Source organism: Varroa jacobsoni, unplaced genomic scaffold (assembly GCF_002532875.2).
Source record: "Varroa jacobsoni isolate VJ856 unplaced genomic scaffold, vjacob_1.0 contig00713, whole genome shotgun sequence".
Taxonomy (NCBI): domain Eukaryota; kingdom Metazoa; phylum Arthropoda; class Arachnida; order Mesostigmata; family Varroidae; genus Varroa; species Varroa jacobsoni.
The window spans coordinates 24,093-40,820 of record NW_019214512.1 but is presented as its reverse complement, the minus strand read 5'-3'; the positions used below and the strand labels follow the sequence as shown (position 1 = coordinate 40,820).

The 16,728-nt window shown below is 40.8% G+C and overlaps 1 protein-coding gene across 2 annotated transcripts; it reads right to left on the bottom strand.

Annotated features, from left to right (window-relative positions):
* Positions 1–10,065: 10,065 nt before the first annotated feature.
* LOC111271509 (uncharacterized) lies at positions 10,066–14,948 on the bottom strand. 2 transcript variants are annotated; one of them, XM_022852351.2, is made up of 5 exons: positions 14,534–14,948; positions 11,972–12,233; positions 11,529–11,731; positions 11,016–11,217; positions 10,066–10,799 (listed from the first exon to the last, which is right to left on the bottom strand). In XM_022852351.2, exons 1-5 carry the CDS (start codon positions 14,758–14,760, stop codon positions 10,647–10,649), a joined length of 1,047 nt encoding a protein of 348 aa, XP_022708086.1. In that variant the 5' UTR covers positions 14,761–14,948; the 3' UTR covers positions 10,066–10,646. The 2 variants fall into 2 exon arrangements, with proteins under 2 accessions (XP_022708086.1, XP_022708087.1); XM_022852352.2 differs by having other exon boundaries at positions 11,529–11,707; positions 14,534–14,946.
* Between the last annotated feature and the right edge of the window lie 1,780 nt (positions 14,949–16,728).

The window sequence follows — 16,728 nt, the reverse complement described above, 5'->3', positions numbered from 1 at the left end:
TTTCTAAACTGCAAGGAATGCAAGGTGAATAGGATTACGTGAACTAGCGTCAACCTAGTGAGTTTAATGTTTGTAAATTGTAACCAAGTTTTTGCAGCCTTTGTAACCTCCAACACTCGTAGTGAACCATGGTACGGGTAACTTCTCCGCACTCTGACGTTTCCTATAAATTACAGCGTTCTAGATGAGTTAATCTGTATACTCAGGGATGCCATTGATGGTTTTTGCGTAAGTTATCACGAGTTGTTTTGTAAATTAAGACAGCCTGCCAATTGATCCTAGCTTTTTGCGATATTTTCATGAAATTTGTTTCCGTAACGTAACGGTAAGTTAAATGAGGTCAATTTCGGAGCCAAGAGGTGCCCAAAATGCTGAATCGAACGTTCTAGGAATATGCAACGAGTACAATATGTCGTTGTTGTCATCTGCTCCCTTCTTTGTATGCCTTTTCTATTTTAGCCGATGCCTGAAACGCTAAGGCCATTTCCAAATATGAATGGAAATTACAAGAATCCTATGCTACAAGTTGCTTCTAAGTCAGCAATTGCATTTGGACTATAGCGGCAGTAGTAATCCTCTTCCGTTTAAGGTCGTATTTTGCATTTGCTGATTAATCATCAGGTCTCCTCTGGCAGCATATTACATTAGCAGCGTTCTACTGCATTACTTAATGTGCCTGTTACTCAAACTGTGATGTATCGCTGGTCAGAGCTGCCAGTGATGATTTACATAAAAGTTTCCAACTGCCTCTATTTATAAGGGTTGCTCTTTCTTTCAAGCTAAATTAAAGGAACTTTTTGCTGATAAAGCTTCTTGTTTTAGAGCGTTTTTGAGTAGAATTTGCGTTGGGAATCCTGAGTTGCACTTTCTTGGCTTTCTCCCTTTTGTCCCAGGTATCCGCTTCGGTCTGGCGTAAATCGCAATGGACGGTGAATAGAACTGAAAAAGACAGCCCTCGTGATTGATCCTTGCAATGTCAGTAATTTCAAGATCAAACTCTAATCTAATATAGATAGGCCGGCTAATGTGGGGTACGTGTGAAACGGCAATCATTGAAATTGATTGCAATTGATGAAGCTGGAGGCAAATGGCAGATAGGCGAAAACGAATTAGGCAAACTTGTCCTGTTTCATATAGGCATAAATGAATGGGGAGCTTCGAGAATAATGAAATGTAATATGCGAAACTTACGAAGTTAACTTTCATACTAGACAACTTGTTGGGGTTATAATTGACTGTTCTGTTCGAGTCGCTGCATATTCCATTTTGTCCTGATCCAGAAAAAGGCTGTTGAAGTGACTGAACTGACCCCGTGTAGCTTTGAATTAGAAATGAATTTCAGGTTTTCTAAAACGTTCCTGTTAGCTGTGTGATACCATAGAAGTTTATCAATCTGCCATGAATCGATTGTAGTAAAAGCGATAAGGCAACACAAAATAAAGTGAATCAATATAAAATACCCTTCCACTGAGAGGCGCTGAAGGCGTAACCTCAACTACTGCTTATTGCACTAGCATAATTTCAAATAGATATCGTTAGGCTATTCGTCCGGCGGCGAGCGTTTCGAGGTGGCATTTCCTCTATCACCCTTTCTTTCGCGCCTCCTTTACGCTTTCTTGCCTCACTTATTTTTTCTTGAATGGGGCAAAACAACAGGCGTTGAATAGGCCTGAACAAAGGGCTGAAACGGACACTGGCTAGGTCAAACACGTTAGGTTCAGTTCAACTGCCTGTATTGGCCTCTGTTCTTAACCTATATGCTGGACTCTCGTTGGCTTATCCTGATGCATACGCTTCAAGTATACTAAAAAAAAAAAATAATCGTCTTTGTTTGAAGGGAACAGGCAGAGCAGGTAGGTTTCACTACCGGTTTTAATAGAAAAAACTATCTTAGCAAATTAACAGGATTTGTCTCGGGGAGTAATTCTTGGATCTGTGGACCACTCGAAAACTGGACAGCGTTCTTAATCGTAAGCCATAGATCACATATATGTATATAGTCAGAGATAAAGCGCAGAAAGAGAGGAAGAGGTGTTGTACGTTAGTAGTAAAATTACACAAATTGTGTACGGGAACTTACGCTAAGTGTCAGGTCAATCAGTGTAAATTATTTCGGATCATACCCGGGATTGGAATTAGTCGAGGCAACTTGTATAGGCGGGCAATGAAGTAGATTGTTGGCTTTCACTATATCGTGGGCAGAAAACTGTATTCCGTAAGTAGCGCATAAAGTTAAAGTTTGCTTTAAAATAAAAGCTCTGCTAAGCTTCTCGAATAAAACAATAAAATGTGGAATCGGAAAGATTGGCATTTTTCTTTGGCTAAGATATGCCACCCAATGGAAGATCATATTGTACCAAACCTGCCGGAATACCAGAAGATAGAGTCCGGGGCATATAAAATGGATGTACTATCGCTCGCATTTAATTCGATATGACTGTTATGCTTCCGCTGTTTCTGAGAATTCCTATAAAACCCAAGAAAGATATCCTTTTAAAGGTTACAGAGGGAGGCCTCTTTCCATTCTTGTCAAGGTCTACTTGGGAACTTTATTCTATATATCGATCTCTTTGCATGCGACATGGCTACACCTTCACTAGAGCGTCTGCTTCACATGTTGTAGATAGCTGCCTGTATATGCCGTTATCCAAAAGACGTTCATTTCTCTGGTGCCTTGTCCAAGCAGTATGATTGGACGGCACCCACATGCATTCTCTTTTCTTCGCTTTCCTGCCCTGGGGCCATATGGGTAGCCATTTCCAAGCGTCTGCTGCACCTTTCTTTTGATTAGGTATACTGTACGCATTGTAGTGTCTTATACCATTCGGAACACTGGGTGGAGAAACGAACAGCTTCTTGGGGCAAATCTTTTTGTAATACATATATATATACATATATATATATATATATATATATATATATATATATATAATGCAACACAATACTGTAAAGAATAATCGCAGCTCGCTAGATTCTATGCCATTATTTCAGTCGTCGGGGCTATGTTGTTGTGCCCAAGGCGCGTTAAAAAACGTGTTTTCACCTCATGTTGATCATCCTCGCATAAGTTTTTCTTATTTGCCTGTACGCTATGACACAAAAGTAGCGCTATGCGTCTGCGCGTATTCTCGATGTTTAATGCTTTCGAATGACTACCCTCGACTTTTCCTCGTACCTTTAGTTGGCGGTCGCGTATCATCTCGTCCTGTTGTGGAGATGCCTGGGATCAGTGAGACAGAATGACAGGCAAGGATAAAGAATGGCTCAGATAGTTATCAAGCCTTTCTACTGACAAGAGAAAGTTTGCTTTGGGGCATCGTAACGGCGCGGGCAATGGCTCACTTTAACGCGTCACGTGAGCCCCCTAAAGATTTTGAGCGCCGACCATGTTATGCGAGTAGACACGCTTCTTGTCACTCAGTTTGGTAGTTATTTTACTAGAAAATAAAATTTGTGGACGAGAGTAAATCGACAAGACGTGAAGGTTCGTGATGAAACAGAAACAAAATGACTGACCACAATAACGTGTGGGGACGATGTGCTGCAACGGGGAACAGGCTCCTCGAATGCTTAGAACTCCGCTTGTGGAAAACACAAACGTCCTGAAAGCATGGAGGAGCATCAATAATTTCGAAGTGTGCTAGCATATCGCAGCATGTTTGTACGGGAAAATGTTGATGACTGACTGTAGTCTATGGATAGCCGATATTTCGGTGGTCTGAGACACGCACTGTTGTGAAAGGCTCAATAGGGCGTACTTATTTCTGTGTGTTTAGCTGCAACACTTCCTCTTGATCATTTGAGTAACCTCTTCGATAGTTTTGCTTAATAAGTGATAAACAACAGATCTACGCACGCAGACTCTGCAACAGTATTTTCATTCACAAGGTCATTTGAACAAGGAACAGATAATCTTGCCCGTTGGTCCTTAGTACGATCTAAATCAATGCGTTCATTACCAATACCAAATGACGAGTCTTATAATTACGTCGTTCGTCGTACGCAGTTTTCCCCTATGAGCGATCATACATAAAAGAAATGCCCGTCGTTAGATTTTTTATGCATGATTTTCCAATTTTCTATTTGTCTCCTAAGAAGTTGTTCTACCATTACAGCTGCAAGCGATAAAGAGATAAGGTTGACGTTGAAGAAACATGTAGCACTAATCACGCTTTGTCTAGTGCCGCTTATGCAAATGTTACTCGTTCGTTAGTTGGAGACCCTTATTTTATGATTACATGTAGATCCGTCTCAACCTTCCCACTGTCCCTTTTAACTCCGTTTCATTTTCACAATAAACTAAAGGGGTTCTCGTGCCCTTGCCGATGCTAACAATGGGCATCTCTTGCTACTCGGCATTCTGTTAGTTAGTCGTCTCTCTCTTGTATAACGTCTACCGCCCATCAGTATTAACGAAGCACATAGGTTTATATAGGCGTGATAAAGCCAAAACTAGAAAGCGGCTATTTAAGCTTTCAGTCCGGCTACTCCTCTTCATTCGTTTTATGACACACACCGGTCCTGTTTCTACCTGAAGCAGGTCGAATACTAAAGAATAATGTTGGGTAGACTAGCTTTAGTATGCTTTTTTGGTGTTTCGTGGGATTTTGTTGAAAACAGTGCAATACAAAGATATTACGAGGGTGTTAAGTCATCGCTCGCTTAAGCTAAACGTGTGAGACTTGATACCTGTCCTGTTATGCCTGCTTCAATATAGGGTGACGCCTACTTCCTTCAACAGCCTCTGTCTACCCATGCCCCTGTAGTACCCCACGCTGCCCATGTTGTACGCCGTGAAAAATTTAACCCCCTGCATTCTATTGAATAGTAAGGACAATGCAAAAGTGGTGTAATGTTTACCAACTGGTTTGTACGCGCACTAGCTAATGGTGCCACTGGTCTTTCTTTATAGCGCCATTTAGACATTTTGAACGTCAGAAGTTTTGCAACTGCTTTCGCCACTGACCTGGAAGGCCCGTGTCGTTTTCGTTGCAGCGTTTTTCCAAAAGAATCCGGGGAGGTGCTTAATTACTTGATGGCTGTAGAGTGATGACGTTAGCAGCCTTGGTGGTCATAATAACTTTCTGGCCATGGGGCTGTGGTAACATGTTTTCCTATTAAATTTATAGATGAGGTGGTCTATGTCCGAAACCGAGCTTACCGTACACGCGGTTCGTTTTGCGCTCGTAACAGCCAGCCGTCTAAAGCAATGCTTGACTAAGACAGTAAAACCGGATGTAAAACTTGCTATTTTAGCAACTGCAACGATGTACAGATGCAAGATGGAAGAACTTGAAGCCTATCATTTGCAATGGCATCGCTACTTTACTAGCGATCAGATGCCTAATCGTTAGTATAACAGCGGACGTTTCGCCGCCGTCAGCGATTTGAACATACAAATGCTACGATATCGAATCAGACGGCAGGACCTATCATGTGCAACCCACTCATATGCTAAATAATAGCTGGTCGAGAAAATGCAATATATCTAGTAGTAATAGAATTTCAAGCATCTATTAAAGAATATCATCAAAGTAACTGCCTCTGAGCACACGTAATAAGAATTAGCGCGATCTTGTGCGTATATACGCATGCGTTTGGGCTACACTCGGGAACTGAGGAAAACCTGGGAAAACTAGAAGAAAACACAGACGTCTTTCCAACTTGCTTAGCGAAAATCCCCTGCTGCTCTAAATGGATGCTCTAGCTGATTATACCCATTATGCGCTTCCGGTTTGGTGCATAAACTTTTTTCTTTTCCACCTTTGAACAATATGACCTTGTTGCATTACTACATGTATATCTAACTTTTTTTTTGTCAGCCGCAAACGTTGTGTGGCTACTACGATCGTATACGTACGGACCGGTGGATACTCAGAGTTAAACTTGCGTCATACGCTAGGAATAATAAGGCTGGCATCGGACTCGACTTGGTCCGCATGAAAGAGATGTAGGACCGGGTATGTGTCACCAATATGTGCTTATTTAGGATCAAAAATATCACGAGGAGAGTGCATGTAGCAGGCGTATTTATTATAATCCGGTTGCAAAAACCAGGTCAAGTAAATCTCTTGGATGGCGTAAGAAATATTAGGCTGTTACAAGTAACTCCGGTGGACGTTGAATTTAAATAACTTTACAACTGACTAATCTAAAATGATGGTTTTCTTAAGATGTGTCAAATATGCTCTATTTTACTCTTTACACAGTTATTCCTGCGCGGCCTTCGATACGGAGATATACTTGTTCACCTATGGCTTTTTTATACCAGCCCGTCGTCACCTGGATTACAGATCAAGGGACGAGCGAGTGGAAGCTAACGTTCAGCGTAATCCAGGAGGTAAGTGAGGTATGGCGAAAGGACTGGCGTCGCTACCAGGTAACCAGACCGCGTGCTTTCAATTGCCATATCTATGGATCCATAGGATTCTTGAGGAACTCGAGATAGCGGACTGCATTTGTTGTTTCATTTTTAGCTAATATCCCATAGTAGCAAAGCTCCTGATGCACTGTCATCATTTATCGTGCAAACCTATTCGACATTACGACTGAACTCCAGGGCGACGTCATCTGTTGGCTTTTGCTTTGGATGGCGGTAGAGACTGAACTGTGCCTCTGTATGAAAGCCGTATGCTCTACGACGAAAATTCTACAAATTGCACGTGGAATACATTATACGCGCATCCAATAGGCCTAAAATAAAAAGAAACAAATCCGCATTTCCTGTATTTAGGCTATATTTCTGTAGCACGTTGGATGTGAAATGCCGATGGAACTTTTAGATTCCTTGTCGTCTTCAACGCCGAAATCCCTGTTACTGACATGTTTTCAGTGTCTATGTGCTGCACTCTCGCTTGAAGCTTTCTTGCTTAATGTCTTCATTACCTAATCCTCGATGAATTCCTGTGGTGGTGTGGTTTTCGACGAACACAAACTGGGCCACTGATTGTTGATTTTCAATATTAGAATACATTTTTTCTTTTACGCATGCTTTTTTTTCGAGTAAAATCAATCGGGGTCCACTCACACATTGACAGTAGTACACAGTACTTACTTAGAATGTGTAAAAGGCAGCTTCGATCGCTAATTAGCGCAACACATAGCTATCGAGTCGATTTCCTTCTACTTCAAAACGTTGTTCCAATCAGTGTATTTCGGGAGCTAAGGTTTTGAGGCTGGATAACGACCGACATCCGCCAAGATCTCTTTGGAACAAAGAGATAGACAAGGAAAAGATCTCTGGTATTCAGGTGCGGGTCCCTATTGCAGTTAGCTAACTAATATTACAGGTAGGCTTTTTTTTTGCCAAGGATTGTGCTAGTTCTACGCGCAAATGTGTGGTAAACGATCGTCTAAAAATTCGTGTTTATTATGAGAGACAGCCGCAGGTGTTTTTGAAATCCAAAACGACTACTACTTGTCGTACGGGACGCGTAAATATTATTTCGCCCAACTCTCGACGCCACAACCGACCAAAAAGCAAATTGTTCAATTTAAATTATGACTCAAGCAAATTGGCATAATGGACTATTTGCTCGAGGACGGGCCTCTGCTCGAACGTCCGCTACGCAGACGGGCGAACCAACTACTCTATAACGCGCTGTGCACCCCCTATTTGTGATTCAGAAAAACGGAACTATAGGTCTTGACGTGTACAAAAATTTAGCCGCTCAAAAAGTACCTTCAAGTAGGCAAAACCCTATCGGGTAGTCATATTTTCTATTACCCTGCCTGAGAGCGCTCAACTCGTTGATATCTAAAATCGCCTACGCCCGCCCGTGTAACTCTGACCCACGAATCGCCTAGATCGCAAAAGGCAGAATGTCTCAACAGGACACTGATGCAGCAATTATTAATTGTTCAGGATGAAAATCCTCTTAACTTTACTTTTTTATTCCAACTACGGGTTTATGTTAACGTCCTGTTTAGATAAAATTTTACTCTATTCTATCGTTCCTAACCAAATATAACTCAGTAGGAACTGTTCGGCTATGTCATTTGCCGCTACACCTCTACGGGTAAATATGTTAAGAGTCTTATCGGTAATTTGCACTTTGGGTAGCGTCCAGTTTCGTTAAGCCCAGTACCTAGCTAACAACTAAACGCAACCTTGTAAAACGTTGTAAATGGATGAACATCCATTATCGCATAGCTATAGGGGTCTAATATTATGGGCATGAGTTGGGCCGGGACATGATTTATATGTATAGTCTTGCGAATCGTGTGCTGTTGGCATGACGGGGCTCATCTCTATTTTTGTCGATACGTGCAATTATCAAGCAACGGACTAAAGGCTAATTAGAGTATTACTTCGACCAACGGAATATTCTACGTTTTTCCAGATTTCAATTCGTTCGTTTCGAAGACGAGAACATGTATATCTTTGGCCGTTTAAAGGTTTCAGCTTTACTGTGTTGTTACGTATACGCCGTATTCGGTATAGAAATGCTGATCTGAATAGCGAGAAGTACACGTACGTGCATTTCGTTAAAGAAACGTACGCTTATTTTGGAATAATTGTTATGTTATGATGATCGTTACCAGTGTGTGTATGATCCAGTCGGTGTTCAATGCCAGACAGTCAAACACCCCGCTTACATTCCAGCATCACCCACAGTCGGGGGCGGGGGGGGGGGGGGTCGATGCCACTTGCCACACACAAACGAAATGCTTTTTGTTAATTATTATATTACATAAAAAAAATAACGACCCGGCCTATCATGAATAAGTATACGAAATAGTAGTGCAGATATTAATCCATATCGCCGGTATGATCATGGGTAACTGACGCTTCTAACATGGCGAATTTTATACGATGACATATGTAGAACACTGTTAGTATTACAACACGACGCAACACGTATAGTCCGCGACCACGCACACGTGGACAATCCATTCATACGGCAATAACCAGTAAGGTGGTAAGATGAGGCAGTAATTATCACAGGTAAACGAATGCAAAGTTCATTCGACTGAGTTAATAGAATGAGAAATGTTTGGAAAAAACTTGCTACGTGTTTCAAGTGAGTCCGCTGTTGACGGTGGATAAAACGACATTTTGAAAGATGTAATTTCTGTAGAATGTTCCTCGTCCTTTGCCAAGTTAGGAGGAGTTATGGGCAACAGGACGCTTAGTTTCGAAGCCGATATTTTTCTTTCAATTCCTGTAAAATCCACTTCGCATTCGCGGAGGTAATATAGGCTGCCCGGTATCGTTGATAGTAACCTACCCTAGAATTGTACGGGCTGTGCGACACCCAAACACTTACTGCAAGTTATGTTTTAAAATACCAATGAAGCAATAATGCAATTGTATGTTTGTTTGTTGAGCGCGTGTTACAAGCACTGGAAAAGTCTAGCTCATTGCCGCCGTTTTAACAAGTTTTTTGGTCTGGAACGTACATCACTGGAATAAATTACACATCAGTGGTGTCACATACATTCGTACGTTAGTTGTTGAGGTTACAGTCTTCATTTACGTGTTAGTAGAGTACGCACGGCTTGCAATCAACGGTACCTTGATATTGTTATCACTCGACATTGATTGTTATGTATGGTACGTAAATTGCATGCGTAACACTTGCTAGCTCGTATTCTTCGTGCGCGCTGCACCAGGGTCCACGCATCCCTACTTAACTTCGATTTTATGTTACACCTAGCCTGAGGGGAAAAACTTGCCTTAAGAACCACTCGGTAACAGAAGCGACACGTCGGCTGAGATCAGGTTAGCTTTATTCTATTCTATACAAGCTAGATATGTTGACACTGAGCTTCTTAAGCTATGGGCAAGTGCAATGACGCGCTATTTCAGACACCTTGTTGTCTTCTCGTATAGTACTCGTGTAAAAAGGCTCGAGTATGGGGTTCATTCAATTCACGCATAACAAAGGGGGATGTTAAAAACGGAACACCCTCTACACCAGTATCCTCAACTTTCTCTCCGTCGCAAAGACCGTTGCCAGCCGATTCCAGTGCCTATGCAAGCGATTAATATCGAAAAGGGGCCCCTAGATACTGTCCAACTATTATTACTATGACCCTTATTCAAACGAATAGACAAACGCATTATGAAGTAGAAACAAAGTTATATTTTTTTTTAAATCATATAAATTACGGTTAATTATCAAGAAGAGCTACTTTATTACATGAACGCTCCTTTTTTGTACAACTAATTGACTAAATTACAAACAGAACGGTCATAATAGGAAAACTATTACAGTTTGTGACATTTCGACGGATGGCTATCTACTATAACTTCGCAGACATTATGTTTTTCAAGCAAGGGCAGGCATATATATATATATATATATGCACGTATGTTTCGGCTCTGAACATTGGCTACCAGCAAGACGACTAAAATGGGCTTTCAAAGGTATAATACAGCTCCGAACCTCTCTATATGTTGGAATAAGGTATACTATAAAATTATTGCTTGCTAATGGTAGACATCCGCCCAGCTCCTTACACTAGTTGATTATTTTCAACGCAAAAATGCTCTCTGTGGACGGGCTTTTGCTATCTACATGTATGTCAATACGGGCCTGATCACCAAGCTGATAGGGCCATTTTTAACATTTGCACTATGTGACATCTTTCAGGGTACATCTTTGCACGTGCATGTGCATGTGTATACATAGATGGGCGTTTTATGCCTCAACAATCTCGCACCATGTCTTTACTTCCAATAGGACTTCAAAGTGACAAGGGCCGTTTTCATTCTGTCGTTTTGATCCGAACCTGTCAACAATGATGTAGGTAAGAGGTGTCGGATACGTTTGATTGGTGTCGCGCATCTGAATCTGGAAAAACGTAATGAAAAAAATTCAATGAAAACAACCGTTTCAGCATTGATCCTATAGAGACATGTGTGGTTTACAAGTACTGCATGTACATTCACCTTAACCAAAAATAATTTCGTATAACAGTAATAAATAAAGTGATATCGAGTTTTTCTCATTGCTCGTTCGGCCTATAGTCAGGAATTTCACTAGGATGTCCTGTCAACGCTTGCTTACCGCACCGTCGATGGACCTGCTGCATCCCTTCAACGTGCATGTCTCTACGATCAGGCGCCGCTTGCTATAATCAAGATGAAGATTCATTCGCACTCTGGATATTCCCAGGTCGCTGTCGTCTGCTTGAATCTGTTCATTGATGCAATCGAAGTGATCAATAACTTCGCTGATGGGTATCAACATGATTAGATCCGCTTGAGCTCTGAAATACGCCACGTATAATACACGTGTCTCTTGATAGTTACAAAAAAAAAACCGCTTCACGCTTTAGAAGTATTCACTTCAGTTTGTTTGCTTGTATGTCCACCATATTTTGCTCTTTTCCTATTTCAACATGTTGCAGCATGTAAAATGAAAAGTTGGTAACTGGCTTTTCCTTTGAGTATCAAAAAGCTTTTACCTATTTCGTCTATTAGTTTCCTATTTTTCTCAAAAAATCGATATCATCAAAAAACAGTATCGCTGTTACCGCATAAACACAATAAGAATTTCGCCCGTTACATTACTACTCACCGCTTAACGTCGTAGTCGAATGTCTTCAATAAACGAACGCTTTGCTTGTCCTTACACCCAGTGAACACATAGATGATTGTAAGGTTTGTTTCGGTGAATCCGAATACAAATGCTACGAAGCCTGCTTTGAACAGCTGTCCAGTAATCGCCCTCTGTGCTACCGATGCTGTGACTTCCAACTGAAATTGAATGGCGACCCGCGTCTTATAGAGGGAAAGGAAGGTACGTACAAAAAACGGAACTTGACAGTGGTTTAGCAAACTTTTTTGATATTATACCATAATAGAACTGTTTTGCACAGATATAGATGAAATTTATGGGAAAATACGAAACACCCTCTTCATACATCATGTGTTCAAGTAGCAAAGGAAACATATGCATAGTGGTTATTAAGTCTTATATCCTTAACGTAATTTATCTTCTATCTAATAAAAATTACTTACCCTGTAACGTCCACTAGGTGACTTTGCCTTGGATTTTATTACGCTTTCCAAAGTTCTCACATCAGCTTGTATTTTTTCACTAAACATATCAATCGGCTCCTTCTGGTGCTCACAGCTGACAATTTCCGGAGGAGCTCTCGCCGACTCTTTTGGATCAAATTTATCCTTCATAACTCTGTAGATAACAAAGCATAACGTAAGTACCGCGCTAACGATGATAATAGTTGCGAGGCCAATCTGAAATGACCTCTTCCAGCGTGAGCTAGAGCACAAAAACAAATCAAAAAACAACAGAAGGTTGAGATCGAGCAGTTCGCACGATCTTCGCATAATAACACAATGGAATATACCGAAGTTATCATATAAAGGAAACTCTCCCTATTTTCTTCTTGTTGTTGTTGTTTAATGGCATTTTATCGTCATCGAAGAATTTTTTCTATTACGAGTGTAGCGGGGACACGCTCTGCTGAACTTGTCTGGAGTTTTTTGACCTGTGATACCTTTGTAGCAAAATTCACGAAGTTGAGATAATCTAAAAAAGCCCTGCCAGTCTTATCAGAAATATGGCAAAAAAGAAAACTACGTCTGTGTGAGCTTCGACGGTCATTTCGCGCTGTGGCCTTCAAAATAGTATCACAGTAACCTTAGTACTAGAACAAGCTATCTACTGGGTGTTACAACGTAGAATAGAGCGAAGCCTATACATTTTATAATGATAGGTTCTATATAATTTGTATGTACTATTTAGTTTAATCTCATATGTTGTATTTAGTAGCATTTCTAATACTTCTTCCAATAGTTTCTTCGTTCATTTTCTAAATGGATGAAAGAACTTAGTCAATGTTGGGCCGCATATATTTAATTGTTTTTACTTGGCCGGTTAAAGGACTAGCTAGAACAAGCATTCGAAGACAAAACCAAGGACAAAAATAAGATTTTTTTATTCATCGGAATAAAGTTGACTACAAATCGAAAACAGAAAACACTTTTTGCAGATTTCGAGTGTCGCTGTCAGCATGGTTTTTACAAGCATCTTCCTCAGCGAAAACCTATTTAGACTTTTTTTTTTTTTTTTTATAAAACGCAAGATGCATAACCTTGATGGATAGTCTTAGCACACATTTCTTTTTACTGACTTACCGTGAAACTATTATTTCAATTCAGTCTAAGTGATAAATTTAATAAAATAAATAACATTCTAGTAGCATAAGTTAGTAGCAAGAATCGCAAATGTCATACAAACACTCCGCAGGCCATTTTCGACGACAGAATTCATGCCACCCCAAGCAGGCTAAAGAAGAGTCCAGACAAACATGAGAGTACTAACACTCACAAGTTTACCCGATGCGAAACAATCGACATTAACAAGCTAAATCATTATATATATATATTTGAATATAATATAATAATAATCAAAACCTCAATCAAAACAAACAAATGCGGAACCAGATCACCGAACGCAATCGCTAATATTCTGAACGCACCACAGAACAACTCTGGAGTGACCTATCGGAGTTTGGTATAGTTCCAGTCATACTCAGGCTTTACATGTCCCGCAAAAGCTGAGTTAGACGAGTTTACCTTAGTTACACTTTTGGAACCCCGGTTAAAACTACGCTGCCTTTCTTTTAACTAGTACAAATATTATGTCCAACTCACTAGATCTAACATCTCACATGTGTCCCACATAGGGGCAAACACATTACCATGAAACCACAAGGTGACTTCGCTTGAGACAAATTGCTGACCACTGGCGTAAATCCGCGCCTTTTCTTGCTGGACCATTGTCGTATTGGGTGATGCGATATGAATGGAAAGAGGATGTCCTTTTTTGGTTTTACGCCATTTTATACGTCTATGGATAATGCAGCTATCTTCCAGATTTCGAAACGATTGCGCAAACGTTGTCACGATGCTACGAGTAGGAAACCTACCGTGACTACGCAGTTTGATTCGCACACACTTATCAGGAGGCCAGATATCCAAATCTCGTGATCCTGCAGGACGGCGCCTCTACACAGAAGCAGAAACAAACTCTAGAAATTACGTTCACCTGTATATTGAAGTAATCATTCTAAGCGCCTAACATGTCCATCCAAAACAATAGCGTTTTTGCTACGTTTACTACTGACCTCGGTAAATGAGCAGTATTCTCTATTGACTTGCTTAAATTAGTATTTACATATTTTTTTTCATCGATACAGCTACACGGCATCTAGCAAATGAAACTCTGAAACGTAAGGCTTCAGACCATCTAGGCCATCGCTTTGATCATAGCACTTCAAAGGCATAATTGCACCACAGCACCAAATGGACACCTTTAGGGGCTTTACGAGATAACCCAAAACACACAGAGGTACGACGAAGACCAAAGACTCACAACACTACAGTTCGTAACATTGGAGCGGTTATTTGAGTCGGTATGCAAGCATAGAACTCCACAAAACATCTAAAACATCGGCGCCACCTAGAGCAACAGCGTCAACGGGTCGCTTCCAACATCGTGGTGCTTCAGATTTAGCGCATAATCCTGTTTTGTAAGCTGGTTTCAGATAGACTCACCAAAATGTTTCCGATGCATGGGTCGTTTCTTGTGGCTTACTGGGCCTCACGATTGCTTTTGTTCTGAGTTTTTCCACATGGTCGGAAGGCTCCATATCGGGAACATCCTCGATTTCTTCGGGAACGTCAACATCTTCGGAAACCTCTTCGGTATCTAGAGTAAGGCTGGTATCTTCTTCAGGTGGGTACACGATTTTGCTGGCGTCATCGGGATATTCTTTACCCATACTCAACACCCATGCCCAGCCATTTGGATAATAAAACCACTATGCTTTCACTTCGTTATCCGCAAGATCCCATGGTTTGACCTCGTGACAAATTGAGATGTTCGATTGTTCCTAACAGGACTGTCTGTAAGGCGTCAGGGGTAATCCGAACTCAGTTTTTCTACTGAATGCGCCATGTTAAATTGGCTGCAGATCTGTTCATTGAACGTGATTCAATGGAGCGTCACACCTACACATGCAACGAAAAGATGCAGAAACCGTGAATCATATGCGATGAACGTTATAGGACACAATTCTGCGCTCACTTTCAAAGTTGTGTCCAACGAAAAAAAAAACGGATACTAAGTAGGACAGCCATTTAAACATTCTTTGACTCGCTTGACGGCTGTGAGATTGCAGAATCGTAGAGCATACGACTCGACACAAAATGTAGCTCAATATAAGGCGCAAATCGGCTACCAACGGTGTATGACACTTTAGTCTAAATCCTGCAGGACAAAAAAAAAATGTGTCTTATAACAATATTGATGTTATTTAGCAATAGATCTATCTTTGTCTATGCGATTTGTGAGATAAATGCTAAATGGGAAACAATAATTAATTATACGATAATAAGGTTGAATCCAGTAGTTGCAGACGGGAAAATCAATAACACCTGTTACGAGTGCGTGTTTCTTCGTGAAACTAGGCAGAAAATACTAGATGGCGAAAAATTAGATACATAACACGACACCATCCTTAATATTGAGCAAAATATGAAAGCCATTTCAGCGGAACCACACATAAGTGCAACTGTGGCACCACAAATTGATGCCTGTGGTGAACGCTTTATTTTCGGTAGATCTGAACAGATGAAATGCTGATTAGCTGGTCAAGAACGGATAAAGAAAATAAAACAGCTAATCATTTAGTGCAAAGGTGAAATCTTTTTTATTTGTCCGTATCGGGCTAGGACATTTTATGTCCGTAAGTTAATACAATTAACAAGCTACAATAATAGTGATACTCGCAAAGAATTACAGGATTACGATACGGAATTTATAAGAGCACACAATAAAGCCTGCTCGACCTATCTTCATTCGCTGTGTTAAAAAACCTGACCAGCGACGGCGCATATTTCGACAAATCGGAGAGAGTACATTGGACGTAAGTTTCACCAATCCAATGCCCTAATTGACGTAATTTGGAAGAACTTCTTTTTTGCTGCGCCTTCGTGTGCTCTCGGTTGATCTGCAGAAAGAAGTCAATCTATTTTTTAGCGAACTCCTTCATTTGGGGCTCATCCTTTGGGGTAACCTTTGCTTGAACAACGGCCTCTTTCGAAAGACTGTTTAAGCAAGCCATCGTCAATTAGACCACACGCGACCCTTGGAACTGTCTCATTGACGGACGAAGTTTCTGCTCATGGAACCTCCTTGTTGAATTCCGCGGGCCCGTTCGTTTCGGGCTAAGCTTCCTGTTCTGGCGAACTTGTTCTACTATCGCCAACATATTTAATCCACGTTTTAGAGATTTCTTCGTAAATGTTTCGGCTTTGATAGCTTGTGTCGCTTTGACGTCTGCTTTAGCAAATGGTACGTATCTTATTTTTGGTCGCACAACTTTCCCATCGTCGTGTACTAAGGACTGTGTCGATTTGCTGCTAGATTCGTCTTATTTCGATTCGAATGCGTCCCTAGAAAGAAACATTTAGGCAGATATTTTTGGCCAAAAAGTGTTTCTCGCGGCATCGGACTCGTTATTCTCTGCTATAACAAAATGCCGACCGACCGAAAAGACTGACTTCCAAGGGCCTATATATAAATTCATGTTTAATTTGCATAAGTTTGGCACAAATCACAGGCAGATCTTCTACGACGCTGATTATATTGGTCTATTCCAATGCCAGGATTGATAGAACAATCAGTGTGCTATGATGAATGAAAATATTTTCTAACTATTGTCAGCAAAGGACGCTTCTAATAAAGG

Excerpts from the sequence above, each read along its gene's own strand:
- LOC111271509 (XM_022852351.2), bottom strand. The coding sequence starts at position 14,760 with ATGGGTAAAGAATATCCCGATGACGCCAGCAAAATCGTGTACCCACCT. Across the intron at positions 12,234-14,533 it reads CATGCATCGGAAACATTTTG|CTCACGCTGGAAGAGGTCAT; the intron begins GTGAGTCTATCT and ends TTTGTGCTCTAG. Across the intron at positions 10,800-11,015 it reads GCAGGTCCATCGACGGTGCG|ATTCAGATGCGCGACACCAA; the intron begins GTAAGCAAGCGT and ends ACGTTTTTCCAG.